Here is a 13,916-nt window from a genome sequence, read left to right as displayed (position 1 = left end):
TTTAAGAGAATATGGATTCATCTATCTCTGTGAGCTTTGATGTCAGATTTGCTTCCGTTCCAATTTTAATTTAATATAAATTTTAATGGACATCTCAAAAGAGCTGTGTAGGAGAACATGAGAAGCTTTTGATGCTTTGAAAACCCAACAAGATACAAGGTAAAGAACCTCTTGTTGCCAGTCTGCAAGTGAACCGCCATTTGTCTTCTGTTCTAACCTCTCATACATTAAAGGACTTACATGTTATATCTATTACTAAATTAAATGTGCCCAGAACTGTTCTCCAGCACAGAATGACCTGTATCTGCCCTATTAAACTCTCTTATGGTTCCCCTATGTTATTTTTTGGTAGTGGGCAGTCCTCTTGATTCTCACTTCTGACTTTTGATTGAACGGTGTTTTGGTTCATACTGTGGCATGGTCTCAGAGCTAATGAACTAGATTCCTTTCATATGAGATTAACTCAGAATATGCACTCCAGGGACTCATTTAATCATCTAGTTACTAATGGCGTATCATGCATGGTACCAGATTGGTGCAGGTCTGAATTAAGGTTATGTGAAAGATGCATGTGTATTACTAACACATATACGTCAATGTTGGATTTTCAGCACCAGCAGTTTCATTCTACAAACTCAATTCTGTTGTGCAGTGCTCCCATCTAATTATTCTGTAGTGTCTAGTGGCCTTATTCTCCAAAAGGGTGTGGCCATATCCAAGCTGCCTACTAGACTGGTATCTTTTAATGAAAGTTTTTTTTGCTGTTACTTTTTGCTCTAGTCATTCTATGCAGTTCCATTTATTTTCCTGTAAAACGTGCTGTCTACAGTCTTCCAGTTTATCAAAAAATGTGAAGGGCATTGGGACCCGTGAAACAAAGTATATGTCCACCTCTGCTTATGAGAAGGAAGCAGCAGCTCTCTACAGTTCGATCAGCTCTGTCAGCCACAGCATACAATGGTATATTAAAAAAAAATAAAAATAAAAAATTCTTTTTTCTTGTATGTCAGTGAGAAAAAGATGCATTAAAATCTAGGGGGACCAAGAGCATATGAAAAAGAAACTCACATAAAGTTATTTCTTTGCTTATCTTGGAAGGAAAGCTGAAACACAAAATATGAATCTTTTTGGAAACTAGATTTTAATGGCAAATCCTACTCAGTGATGCACTTAAATTTTTTAAGCACCTCGGTAACCTTCTTTTCCCACTCTCTGGTCTGAGAAAAGCATCCCCATCACTCAAAGTATTAATGAGATTTGACTGACCCATATGAAGACATGGGACACGGGCAAGTGACAGCTGGGCTGGCAGCATCTCTTTCTCTCTGGGCTTACAGTATTTCTCAAATGAATGCCTATTCTGATCAACTATTGATGAAATATTAACATACCCAAACTCCTCCTATATCCAGAGTAACCCAGTTACTTCTTACCTTTACTAAGCCAGGATAGTATTATACAGCTTGGGCCTGTCTAAATGTCATATGATCTGGTTTTAAGGAACTGATATACTTTCATCTTTTTGAAGAAAGTAGGAAAGGACCCTTTGTGCTCTCAACCAAGAAAATGACACCAAAACATTCCCTTTCCTTTCATGGATTTCCTTTTGCAGTATTACAGCTTCCCCATCTTTTCAAAGTTTCTGATTCTTTTCAAAAATATGTGAGAAGGTGATTCATGAAGTGTTGAGTCTCAGAGCTGGCAGTGACAAAAGGTAAACGTGTTGTTAACATGGTAACTCAAGTATTTCCAGTGAAGTCTGTAAAGTATCTGTATCTAAACTGGCAAGGGTGGTGTTAGTCCACATCATGCAACACATGATCTGAATCTGTTGCAGAGACCTTGATCACTTCTAAGGAGGTGCAGACCCAGGCTAAGCTGGATGACAACTAAAGGTTTCCGGACCTCTTAAGAGAGGATCTAGCAAATACATTAAATTCATATCACCCATGCACCTTCCCCCCAACAATTATGATTAACAGATGGAGACGCTTTAATAAAATGCATCCATTAAACAAGTCTATACCTAGTATGAAATAATTTGCACTTGAAATTCAGAGTATGCTGTGTGTAAAGATAGAAACTGCATTACTCTTATCGTTTTGCTATGCTTCCTTAATTACAGTTTACTGTACGTAATATATACATAATAAAATAGTAAACACATAATAAAACTGAAAGTACAATGAAAAAGTGTAATAGAATAACTGAATATAAAATGTGGCATTTAAGCACATTCATTAAATAATTTTATTAACGAAGACACAGACTGATGATAGAGAAGATCTCTTTATTGAAATTCATCTGTTGACTTGTTTGGTCAGGTTTCTACTTTTAAATAAATTTAGAATTTGGGCTGAATTACTATTCTTATGTACTTAGACTGGGCTGATATTAGCATATCTTGAGAATGGAGTTTTGCCTTATATTTCCAACTCCAGGACAAACAAACCACTAGTAATTTCAACAAGTAAAAAATCAACTTTGTTTATCACATATAACCATCTATGTGGTCAAGCAGCTTTAAAGCCAGCTGGGCAGTTAACTAGAATTATACTGGACTTCAATGTCTATTCACTGTGCAAGGTATAGAGAGGAAAATATACCATTTCATTTCCAAACAGTGCCTGTTTCTCTTGGCGTTAACACCATTCAGAATCTTGATACAAGTTCACAGTTAATTATTTTGCAGCTTTCAGTTAGTGAGAATAAATTTTTAGATATCTCTAAACTAAATTCTTCCACACTTCAAAAGAAATTTTGATTGTCATCAGAGTTTGGCCCTAGAATATTACTGCACTGAGGAGTGTTAATTACTTGTTTCCAGTTCCTTCTGACCTGGAAATGGGATTCATTAGAGAATGAACAGCAAATCCATGCTGCAGTTGCATGCCATCAAAACTAAAGAGAAATCTATAGTTCAATGCACAGGCTTATCATATCATGCATGCATACAAAAACTAAAGAATAAAATTGGAATATAGTACACTCTACCTTGCATTTTGGACAACCATGACTTGTCTGCATACCCAGCATTTACAGAGTTAGGAACACAGAGGAAGCAGTGTGAGAGAAAATGAGAACAGACATGAAAGAAAATGTGAATAATGGGTAGTTTCTAGTATCAGATTCAAAGGAAATAGAGGCATTAGGAAGAATAAGAAGTCTAGCATGGACTGAACTACAGATAAAAGATATTCAGTAGCAATTCAAGTTTTTGCTTTCAGAATCAAGTTTGGCACTTTTGAGAAGCTCTTCATTTTCATTATTCCCTAAAGTGTCAAGTTACATGCAAAACTGTAACATTGCCATGTTTTACAATAATGAACCCAAACAACACTAAAATCCAAATTCCTCATAACTTGGTAGCAAGTTTAAACCTATGTTTGGCTCTGGGTTAGACCTCTGCAGGGTCTCTCTAATTCAAAGTCTTATTTCTACATCAGTGAATGTACCTGCAAAATTCCCACTTAAATTGATTTGACAAGTATTATACAAGACTCATAGGTGCATTTAAAAACCCTCAAGGTTTAGGACCTGTTCCCATTTTATTCACTAATAGTTTTGGGCTCAGTGCCACTGAACAATATTGAATGCTCTATTGCTGGAATTAGCAAGCTACAAAAGAATATGCCTGCCTTTAGCTGTACCATTCATGTGCATTTAGAGGTGCTTGCCCATATGCCAAATGCTGAACTGTGACCTGAGCATCCACTTTCCTGTTACTTTGAATAGAACAGAAATACAGATTTTTAGTTGCATGGTCCTAGCCTAAGAGTCTTTTAGGATGAGTGTGGTTACACAAGCAGAGAATTTTGCAGGAATTTGTCTTTACAATCTAAGGTCTGATCCATCAGCTTAATTTTAGATATATTTGTTGTGTCCCTGAAGTGAGCAGGATTATTATTACCATGTATACTTATGGATATGTGTATCATTCTGCAACTTTAGGGCACAAAAAAGAGTTATAATACTGCTTATACAGAAACATTTATTTTAAAGTAAACACTAATAAGCTATTTGTAATTAAAGTCTAAAGAAGCAACGGTCTGTGAAAAAGTGATTAGTGGTTTGTATAGTCATTAGATTACCAGAATTTCTAAAACAACACCTTAGCTCTTAAAAAAACAGGCATAAAAAAATCACATCGAATGGATGTTTTCTGTCTAGTATTTCTCACTTTTGGTATTTTACCACAACCTTAAATTTATCTCAGATACTGTAATTCTGCATGTCTGCAAATCTGTTCCAAATTCAGAATGTTTTGACCTGAAGGAACCGTTCCATGTTAAGCTTAGCATGTAGCTTTCTATACTACAGAAAGTACTGCATATATTTAGTACATTTCAGTAGAGTCTGTTGATCTTTTAATACATATTTTTACATTTATTAGAATTTTTAAATAGAGACATAATGAAAAAAATCTATAGGAATGATCATGACGTCCCTGAGGTCATTAGTAAAGTATGCACATTCTCTGGGGAATAGGATCTGTCTCAAAAAATCCACCATTCTTCCTGGTGTTGCACCTGGATTTTCTATAGCAACAACTCTCGGTTCTGTTTATGAGTGACAAGTAACAAACCCAGATTAAAAGAAAGTTCAGGTTAAAATTTTTCCAACACTTACCCTCTCCCTGGAAGCAGATAAACTTTAACAAAGGGGTCTGAATAGCCATTGTTGTCCCTGGGAGCAAGGTTTCTTGCCTGAAGAATGTGGATGATAAGGTTGCCAAGGTGTTTGTCATAGTTGATTTGAAGCTAGAAAATGTATTAAAACACAGTAAGATTTGTTATTTTTAGAAACAAAATTTTGTTTTCAAAGTCTGTCAGTATTTGTTAAAAAAAAGAGGGAACACCCATATTTATCTATTTCAATCAGGAAAAAGCAGATGAAATTTGATCCCTTGATATTATTCTGAGCAATAGCCAGCTTCTTCAATAGGAATTACACAAATTCTGACTACCTGGAGCACAAGCCTGGGGATGATGTTATAATACAGTGGAAAGACCCTTAGTACTAGTATAAGAGAGAGGGATTAATTAAGGAAAAAAAAAAGACAGAAATCTATAGGAAGTTAGGCTTCATTTATTCTGCTGCTCCAAGTTCCACTGTTTTAAAAAGCTAGCGTAGACACTTTATATAAGAGGTAGCCACAAACTTGGCACTGCGTGGAAATAAATACATTGCACTATGAGAAACCCATAGCAGTCTTTGCTTAAATGTTAAGAGTATGAGAATTTCTGAAGTAAACCAGAATAAGTGCCCAAAGATTAAAAGTCAGAATGAATTTCACAATGTTTTCAGCCCATTCACGAATAGTAGCTCCTTCCATCCCATTTGTATTTCACAAGTCAACATTAAAGACAGAGGCAAAAAATCAAGTACTGACTTATATCAGTGACATTTCAAGGGGTTGGAGTTGACTAAGAAATCAGTTAATGGAGATTGTTTTCTGCAAACTTATTCACCAGAAAAATCGCAGCCAGTAGCACCAACAATTTACACAGCAAAAACTATATATTTACCTGAATTTCTCCAGTGATTGGATGGGAAGCAGACTTCACAGTTTCTGTGGGCTGCCAGGTTAAAATAGATGAATAAATATATAGGCACACACAAATATACATATACACATATTGGAAATAATAGATTTTCAAAGTTAGCTTTTTCGACAGGTGTTGTTTATACTGCTCTATTGCCATGCATTTTTAAAAACGGTTTAATTGTCTCCAATTTGTATGCCCAAAACTAATAGTTATGGTATTTCAACAGCACTTAGAGTCCAGTCATTTTGATCAGCCTTTGCGCAAGTACAGAACCAGACAACTTGAACACCAGTCTTTATAGTCTGAGACGATTGGTCTCACAGGCAGGCATGGGGAGAAAAAGACATATAGCATTAACCATGTCTAACAAAAGTGAATGTTGCAAAGAGAAACCAAATACAGTGTCAAGTACAACACAGCCATATTTCTAATGAAAGGCATTTTAAATAGAGTTTAGGTGAAAGTGGGTAGAAAGAGTGGAAAGAATGGTACTAAAACTTAGTGATGTGTACAAGTGGATTTCACAACTACAAGCCATCTCATATATTTTTTTGCTTTATTCTGTGTTTTCTGATAATCAGTTCAGCTATACCACTTCATCATCGAATTCTTCTACACACTTTCCATGATACGAAATTTAAATTTTCTGTCCTCCCATTCAGTATGCTGCATAACCTTGCCTGTTCCTCTCTGTTCTCCGTTGCTGAGCTTCTCTAGGTTGCTGACAAAAGCAATAAAATCCTCAGTGTCTTTTTTTTTCTCCCTCTTTTCTTCCCTCCTGTTTGTTACTAGTTGGAAAATGATACCGCCATTTGCTTCAAATCCTGGACTCTCAAAAACACGCTGTTCTGTTAAATGGTGGTGCCCTTGAGCCACCCTGGACCTACCTCTAATCTGTAAGCCATCAGTCAAGCAAGAAAGCTCTCTGTGGTTCAGTAGCAGGATTTGAATATTTTTGCATTCTCTCCACATCTGTTTCCTTGGTTGATGCAGCAGAAAACAAAGGATGCAAACAAGGACAAACTTACTGTTCTCTGAAGACTGATCTGGAAGTCATCTTTTCCTGCTTTTCCAGATGTGACCAGCAACCTGACATATTATTCTGTGTAATTAGGATTTCTTTCACTTTCTGAGAAGAGTAAAACCCATCTGTCTCTTTTGTGCTGCCCTACCCTCCAAGAAACCCTTAAAGATTTTCTCAGGATTTTGGATATGAATTGTTTTAAATTAGGTCAAAACAGTGCCCACATCTCCCGGACCAGAGCATGAAGTTAGGGTGATGTACTACCCTTTTCAGGTTTGTGATGAAGAAACACTCCCTCAATCACTCAGATCTTCAGACCGGAACTAACCAGAAAAATCCCAGCCAAACACTACCACAATGAAAACACAGGAGAAAATCAGCCCAAACATGCCTGTTATATAGTTATATTCACTGTCTTGCATTGCCTTATTTGTGTTTGTTTTAAATGCTTTACCTTTCCTTCTAAATGTGTTTCTTTATGAACACAAGCTTTTTCAGAAAAAAAGTTTATTTTTCTGGAAATGCATGTGCCTCTCAAAAATAATTCTCATGGAAAATTTTAAAATCAGCTTTTCTTGGCACCTTACAAAGTTTTAAAGAAGTGTAATCCCTCTAACAGCTAAAATAGGTCATCATTAGTTTATAAAATGTTCTGAATCTTAAATATTTTAAATTGATAGCAAACTACTCCTAAAACTTGTTTGGTCCTTGAAAGAATATTCAAAGAGATAATTTCATTCTCTTTGTCAAAGACAGAGACTTACCTCAGCATCATGCAACCTTTCAAATTAGGGCTTAAATGGCTTACATTTCTCATACTTTACCTCTACAAATGGATTTAATTATACTTTAATAGTTTTGACCTCAGTTTGTACTAGCATTGACAATACCAACAATGCAACAAAATAACATGGATTACTTAGCTGTACATCTACTTGTCTGCAAAAATAAATGTTCATTTTTATGTTTCTATATCATTGTTAAATCTCTGTATTCATTTACAAGGCTGTGACCCAGCATATTAAATATTTTATTTGTTCTCTGATGTTAGCTGATTTAAAACTGACCATTAAGAGCTACCCAAATATTTCAAAGAAACATGAATATTTTAGGCTGAAAGAGACCTCTCAGTCATCTGGTCTAACACCCACAGTTACGCCAACTTTGAAGTTGGATCTGGACTAAAAGGCAGAGATGCAAATAAGTATCTTTCCTTGTCAGGGCCTCGGTGAGGATTAATTTGAAAAGAAGGAAAAATATTTCACTGCTGACTTCTCTAGGAGCTAAAGGATCTGAGGGTTTAGAAAAACAACATATTCTTCAAGATATAAAGACAACTAAATGTTTCTATAAGGCATTTATATCCTGATGTAATCTGCACCATAGAATGATCATGCATTTACATTATAAAAGAAAAAGGTCTGCACAGGATATAGTCAGCTCAAAGCTCCTGAAGGTTAACTCTCTCCTGTGATGGTTAATCCAATTTTGTTCTAATTTCTTTTGATACTTCCTGCACACACTCACACACCCTGTGTAAGAGCCAGTGCCAGGTGCCATCACACCTGCTGGAGAAGGTTGTGATTACCATGTTGTGAAACTTGGTTCTGATGCTATACAGTCACTCTCTGTAGTAATGGGACAAAGCATTAAGTAGGAGAGAATCAGCACTACAGAATATCAAAGAAGCTCCTACAACATTTCTGGAGTGTAGATTCTATACAAAAAGCTTTAAAAAAAAATTACTTTCTAAAAATAAGAACAGTTGCAAAACCAATATCTAGGTAGTTTGGATACTTAGTCTGTCATGATACTTTGGCAAGGTTGCAGCCTGCCTAGAAATGCTGTCAGACCAAGGCAAAGAGCCTTTCCAGAAAGGATGAGCAGTAGCTTTCTTTTCTAACAGCGCTCAACATCATTATAAACTTGGCCTGAAGTCAATGAACAGAAACTATTCAAGTCAACAAGAGCTATGGTTGTTATGAAAGAAATGCCTCTCAACATTATTTTCAGAAATTATCAAAGAATGTTTTAAATATTTACCTGACTATTTTTGACATTTGCATCCCTTACGTAAAGGCATTAGTTTTAGTAATTTTTTATTTCATTTTTATAAGCCTTCAGCTGAATTTTCATAAAAGATTACTAAATCTTCTGTGAAGCAGGAAATGAAATTTATGCATGTAACTTTAGGTGACCTGCTACAGTGCCAAAGCTGGGAACCCAGTCTTCTCATGTGGACAGAGAGGAGAGGTCTCTCCAGGAGAGACTGCACATCAAGGATTTATGGATCTCCATACACTATGCAGTGAATTTAGGTGTGATTCATCTAACCAAATGAGAGAGCTTTCAGTGTAGATAGTGACATCTTCACTAAGAGCCCCACCCTCTCCTTTCCATGAAGTGCATGCACTTCAATGGCAGGTTTCATCCAGTCTCACGAGTTGTACTTCAGAAGTGCATTATTCTCACAGGTAAACATAAAGCACATATCAAACTAGTTCATACGTAGATGTATACAATATCCCAAGTAACGTGTAATGAAACCAACTATTCATCTGATGATTAGGCAATTCTGCCAGATCCCTGAAGTTAAGTGCAGTAAATCTTGAAATATGGATTTAAATAGTGCATCATAGACCTGAATTAGTTCATAAAAATCTATGGGAATTGTGGCAAGAGAATTACTATCCAAAACAAACTGATCAATAAATATATTTAGACTTTTTGCTAAATTGCTGGATGAAAAAGATTTTTGTGTTTCCTCTCACATGAAAGTTATGTAAGCGTATTGAAGAGCTATCTGAAATCAGCAGGAATCATTTGCTGGTTTTGGTTTGTACAGTACCTAACGCATTTGTAGTTCAAATCACAGTTACAGCTTCAACAGCACAAAAATACAAACATAACAGTAATGCAGTAGGAACCTGACAGTCCCAAGAAGGAATAAAGATACAGAGAAATAAATACCTAGAAAGCACCTTATTTGCAATGTGAAGCTTTGCTGTCAATAGTAAGACAGTGAGAAGCTGGGTATTCTGGATAGCAATCAGCTTTTTATCTTGCAAATTGCTTAAGCAAATGCAGTCTTCGCAGGATTGCTTTTCACTTCAGGTGTTAACTTTTTTGACACAAAGGGCAAAAATGTGACATATGACTTTATGATCTAGTTTTTAGTGTCAACTGTGAAAAAATGCTACTAAATTCCCACTCTGCCCTTTCCAGGTGTGCAGGTGGGCACACAAGGAGAAAGAAGTTCAGTTGAGAAATGGACAGGATGTGGCAAAGAACATGAGAAATTATGCTTTACAAGTTCACAGGAATTAGCTAGTGACAAAATACATTTTGATGGTAAATTTATTTTTCATTCTTTCCCTGGTTTTCAGAGAAATGCTTAATATTGCTATGAATATTCATAGCTTGTAACACTTCAAACAGTAGCTTAGCACAGAGAGTGAAATCATGGTCTTAGTAATAGCAGCTTCTCCTATGGAACTAGTACCTCACCATCATGTAGGATGTACTTAAAAAGCAACTGCAATGAAGAATGAAAAGGGCAATTATTTTGTTTAAAACCAATAATATTGAGAAATCTATTTTCAGAGAGGGTCCAATCTTTTATGACCTTCAATAAATTACATAATCTCTTTTCCTTGTGCCCAAATTCTATATCTTAACAATAATACTCATCACTGTCATGGAAATTAATTCATCAATATGTGTTGTGATTTCTTGCCACACTAAAGAAGATAAATAGGCAGTTTCTTCTTGTCATCAAAATGTTATTGCTGCATAACTGAGAACTTTCTTACCTTGCTGCTGTGCCGCTTTTTGCTCACTGAGGGAGAACCAGGCTGACCAGGGCTGGGAACAGCGCTGGAGGTGGCAGAAGTGGTTCCAGAGTGAACATGAGATCCTTTCTCCACTCCTGAGGAAGCAACCAAAGGCGACTGCTGTAGAGAAACCTTTTGGAGCTCTGCAGCCAGCTGCTTGGGATCAACCCCTGGGGACTTCGCTTTATCTACTGGATTAAAGTAAGAGAGCTTTATATTGATAATTGCTAGCACACTCAAACCCATCTTGCCATGGTACACCAGGACAACGATTTTTACAAATTTTCATATAATCTTCTTGTATAATTTGAAGATGCAAAATGGAAACCTATAAAAAATAGATGTCTCCCCCACAACATCAACATCCCAATCACAATCTTTCTACTCAACATGCTTTCAACTAGTGTTACTCATCTCACAAGCTTTCTGAGAAGGTTCTCTAGCTGAAGAAAAACAGGCCTTGCTGATCATGCTGAATCATACCAGAGCAAATTACAGTTTTAAAAACTGACCTGTGCTAACTTGCACTGTTTAGAACTGGTCCAGTTTCACCAAGTATCTGAACTTTGTTGTAACAAGCTCTAATCTCAACTTTTTTTTAATCAACTGGACATTCAATAAAACTGAATTCTGGTCCTGAGATAATTTATACAAAAATAAAGAGAAAAGGAGCTCAAAACTTTAGCACAGCCAATTAATCAAAGCAGAATAAAATGAAAACAAATGAAGAGTAAAAGCCATGATTCATCTCTCCTTATTACACACACCTATGTGAGGCACAACAATAATTGCACTGTGTAAAATGAAGTATTTCTGACTCCAGATTACTAATGCAGCTTATAGGAGCACAGGGTTGACAGCAGAGGGCTGCAAGCTCTGGGCACGGGATGATAGCTGAGGCCCCAGGGATAGCAGCGACTGGCTGGTCAGTTACTGACAGTGATGCAAACTCAGGAGCTGGGCAAAATAAATTTTAGAGGCAACAGAAGAAACAATGAACGAGAATAAATCACGTGTAGAGTGTACGATATCCGGTCAAGTCGCGTGCAATGCCAATGCAGAGCTACTGACTGGTGAGGAAAGCATGAGACATGCTAGAAAACATAAAAAAGGCCCCAAGCAGATCCTGAAGCAAAGAGGAAGGAATTACAACATCATCCACATCCCAGCAAGGAGCAGTCAAAAGCTCTCACCACAAACATCACACTCTCCCAGCAAACTCCTCAGGACACTTGTTGACTCGCTGCAATGCCCCTGAAGTGAAAGCTCTGTCTGCAGGGCCCACAGAAGTTGCCGAAGGGGAACTATTATGCCACAGTTTTCTGTGGCATGTATAGATGAAGGGGTAGCTAGTGGGAGGTTTCCCCTGGATAACAAACATTAGCTGCCATATTGTTATTGAGATTTTCTTTATATTAATTAGATAGCATAGACTGTGTCACTATGGGTTGTACTGGGCTAATAATAATAACCAACAATAAATGCTTGGCTTTGTATATAAGGTGTGGTCTCCTTTCTGGCATGGCAAGATTTGGGCTGTAACACCTGAGCTTACAATGCTAACATCCTAGCTTATATCACATCCAATTTTCAGCTGCTATCTGGTCCTACAATAGCAAAGCAACAGCTTGTCGCTCACCTGCCTTTATTGGCTCATGCAGCTCCAGGTGCTGGGGATTCTCAGAGTCTGAGAGCATGTTCAGGTCCCTAAAGAAAGGAATGAGAAGCCTGAGACAAAAGAAACTCTTTCTTCATACCCTCATTATTGTATTAAGTAGATAAATGAATAGTGGTTCATGACAGAAAGCAGCTCCCAAGCATGGCCCCTTCTTAGCTGATACATATTTGCAATGCTGTTCAAGAGCTGAGAAGTTTCTTTTAAGGTGAAATCTTCAATGGATAGAATGCAAGTTTATACATTTCTCATGATGCTTAAATGACTTTCATCTAAAGGATACAGATTTCAGTAAAAGTCAAGTTAGTGCTAAATTACTATCTTTTTCTAACCCCAGTAAATTCAGTGAACTCTATGTGTACCAATGAGCGGAGATTGTGGCCTGGCAATGGAGATATCATTGTTAATAAAACATAATTACCAATATATGCCTCAGTTCATCTTTCCTTATGACCTTAGGAAGAAAAAAAGAACGAACAGACCTCCCGCACTCACAGTGAACTCTTGCTAATTATTACATTGATGCTTTGTGCTAACAAAGGTTCCACCTTAACAACTGTAAATTAAAAAAAAAAAAAAAAAAGCCATGAAAAGCCAAAAAAATGGAAACAGAAAGATGGGGAAAAACTCACAGTCTTACACATATTTCTGCTTCCCCACTCTGTTGAATAATAATGCTCTGGACTTCTTCATAAGTTTTCCCAGTCAAGGGGATGCTATTCCATTCCAGCACCTGCATTCCTAAGAAGGCAAAACAGCATGAGGTCCAGTGCTCAGATTTTGACAAAGGCAACAGATAGACTGCTTTGACAAGAAGATTTGATGTGACATTCAGTGAATGTTGTTTAAATGGCACACTACATTAGCAAAGCCCTTTCACTTCACACAGATTAGACTGTCGAATGTTATTGTCCCATGAGCTGCAACTTACCTGTTGAAGCAAGACAGGAGATTCATTCCTTTCTGATTCAAACTATACATGCACTCTCCACAATCTGAGTTGCAGGATATTGAAAAACTTTTTCAATATCAAAGACATGCACACCTACCAACATGGCAGGAAACCACAACATTATCAGACATTTCCTGGCCAGCCATGGTCTTGGAAGATAACTGTTCCTTGCTGTTAATAAGCTGAGCCACAAAATGGGACTAAATTTGTGAATGTGATACAGTAATTCAAATACATTTTCTCTACTTTGTCACTTAAGAAAATACAAGATGAAGGCAGTTGGGCTAACTGATTTTAAATTAAAAATGTACCTCCACATTTCAAACATCAGCCTGGAAATATTCAGGTTTAAATTTTTCTTCCATACCTTTTCTTATGAAAAAGTGACAAAACAGCTGAACATAGTGCATTGTGGAAGATAGGAACAGAGGTATGATAACCAGGCTGAAAAATATTGAATACTGATCTAATCTGTTGTGTCTTCCAAGTGTCCCAGGACTGAGCCAGGAGACTCAGTATGGAGCAAGGTATTGCTATAAGGAAGTTTTATGCTCAGTATTTGGAGAGTCAATCCCTCTATAAATCATGTAAGGTATAGTCAGATGAGAAATATTTTGGTTCAGTAAAATGCTTACAAAAAACAAACTGTAGATTCACATCTGGGAGTTACCACTCAGGTTCTGAGAACTACATTCATGTTTTGAAGTAGTCATAAGGATGACTCTAAAGAGATTAACTTCTCACTTAATGTACAAATGTCAAAATCCAAGCCTCAGGCTCTAACAGAAAAAATTGCTTAATCGGACAAGATACTGAATTCTTAATAGTCCACTAAAAGCAATGTATTACAAACCATCTGAAAAACACATCATCCACACAGCAA

General features: G+C 36.8%; 1 protein-coding gene across 1 annotated transcript in view; it reads right to left on the bottom strand.

The window, feature by feature from the left end:
- Nucleotides 1-13,916, bottom strand: part of PCLO (piccolo presynaptic cytomatrix protein) — a 382,484-nt gene that overhangs the window by 78,928 nt on the left and 289,640 nt on the right. Inside the window, exons 11-16 of the mRNA XM_074869854.1 lie at nucleotides 12,714-12,822; nucleotides 12,046-12,113; nucleotides 10,386-10,597; nucleotides 5,529-5,579; nucleotides 4,630-4,760; nucleotides 2,995-3,021 (exon numbers count right to left, since the gene is read on the bottom strand). Of these exons, the coding sequence (XP_074725955.1) occupies nucleotides 2,995-3,021; nucleotides 4,630-4,760; nucleotides 5,529-5,579; nucleotides 10,386-10,597; nucleotides 12,046-12,113; nucleotides 12,714-12,822 (598 nt within the window). The remainder of the gene's footprint in view (nucleotides 1-2,994; nucleotides 3,022-4,629; nucleotides 4,761-5,528; nucleotides 5,580-10,385; nucleotides 10,598-12,045; nucleotides 12,114-12,713; nucleotides 12,823-13,916) is intronic.

The sequence above is a fragment of the Strix uralensis genome, chromosome 5 (assembly GCF_047716275.1).
Source record: "Strix uralensis isolate ZFMK-TIS-50842 chromosome 5, bStrUra1, whole genome shotgun sequence".
NCBI lineage: Eukaryota > Metazoa > Chordata > Aves > Strigiformes > Strigidae > Strix > Strix uralensis.
Note: the sequence above shows the minus strand (reverse complement) of the source record. Positions and strands in the feature narration are given on the sequence as shown.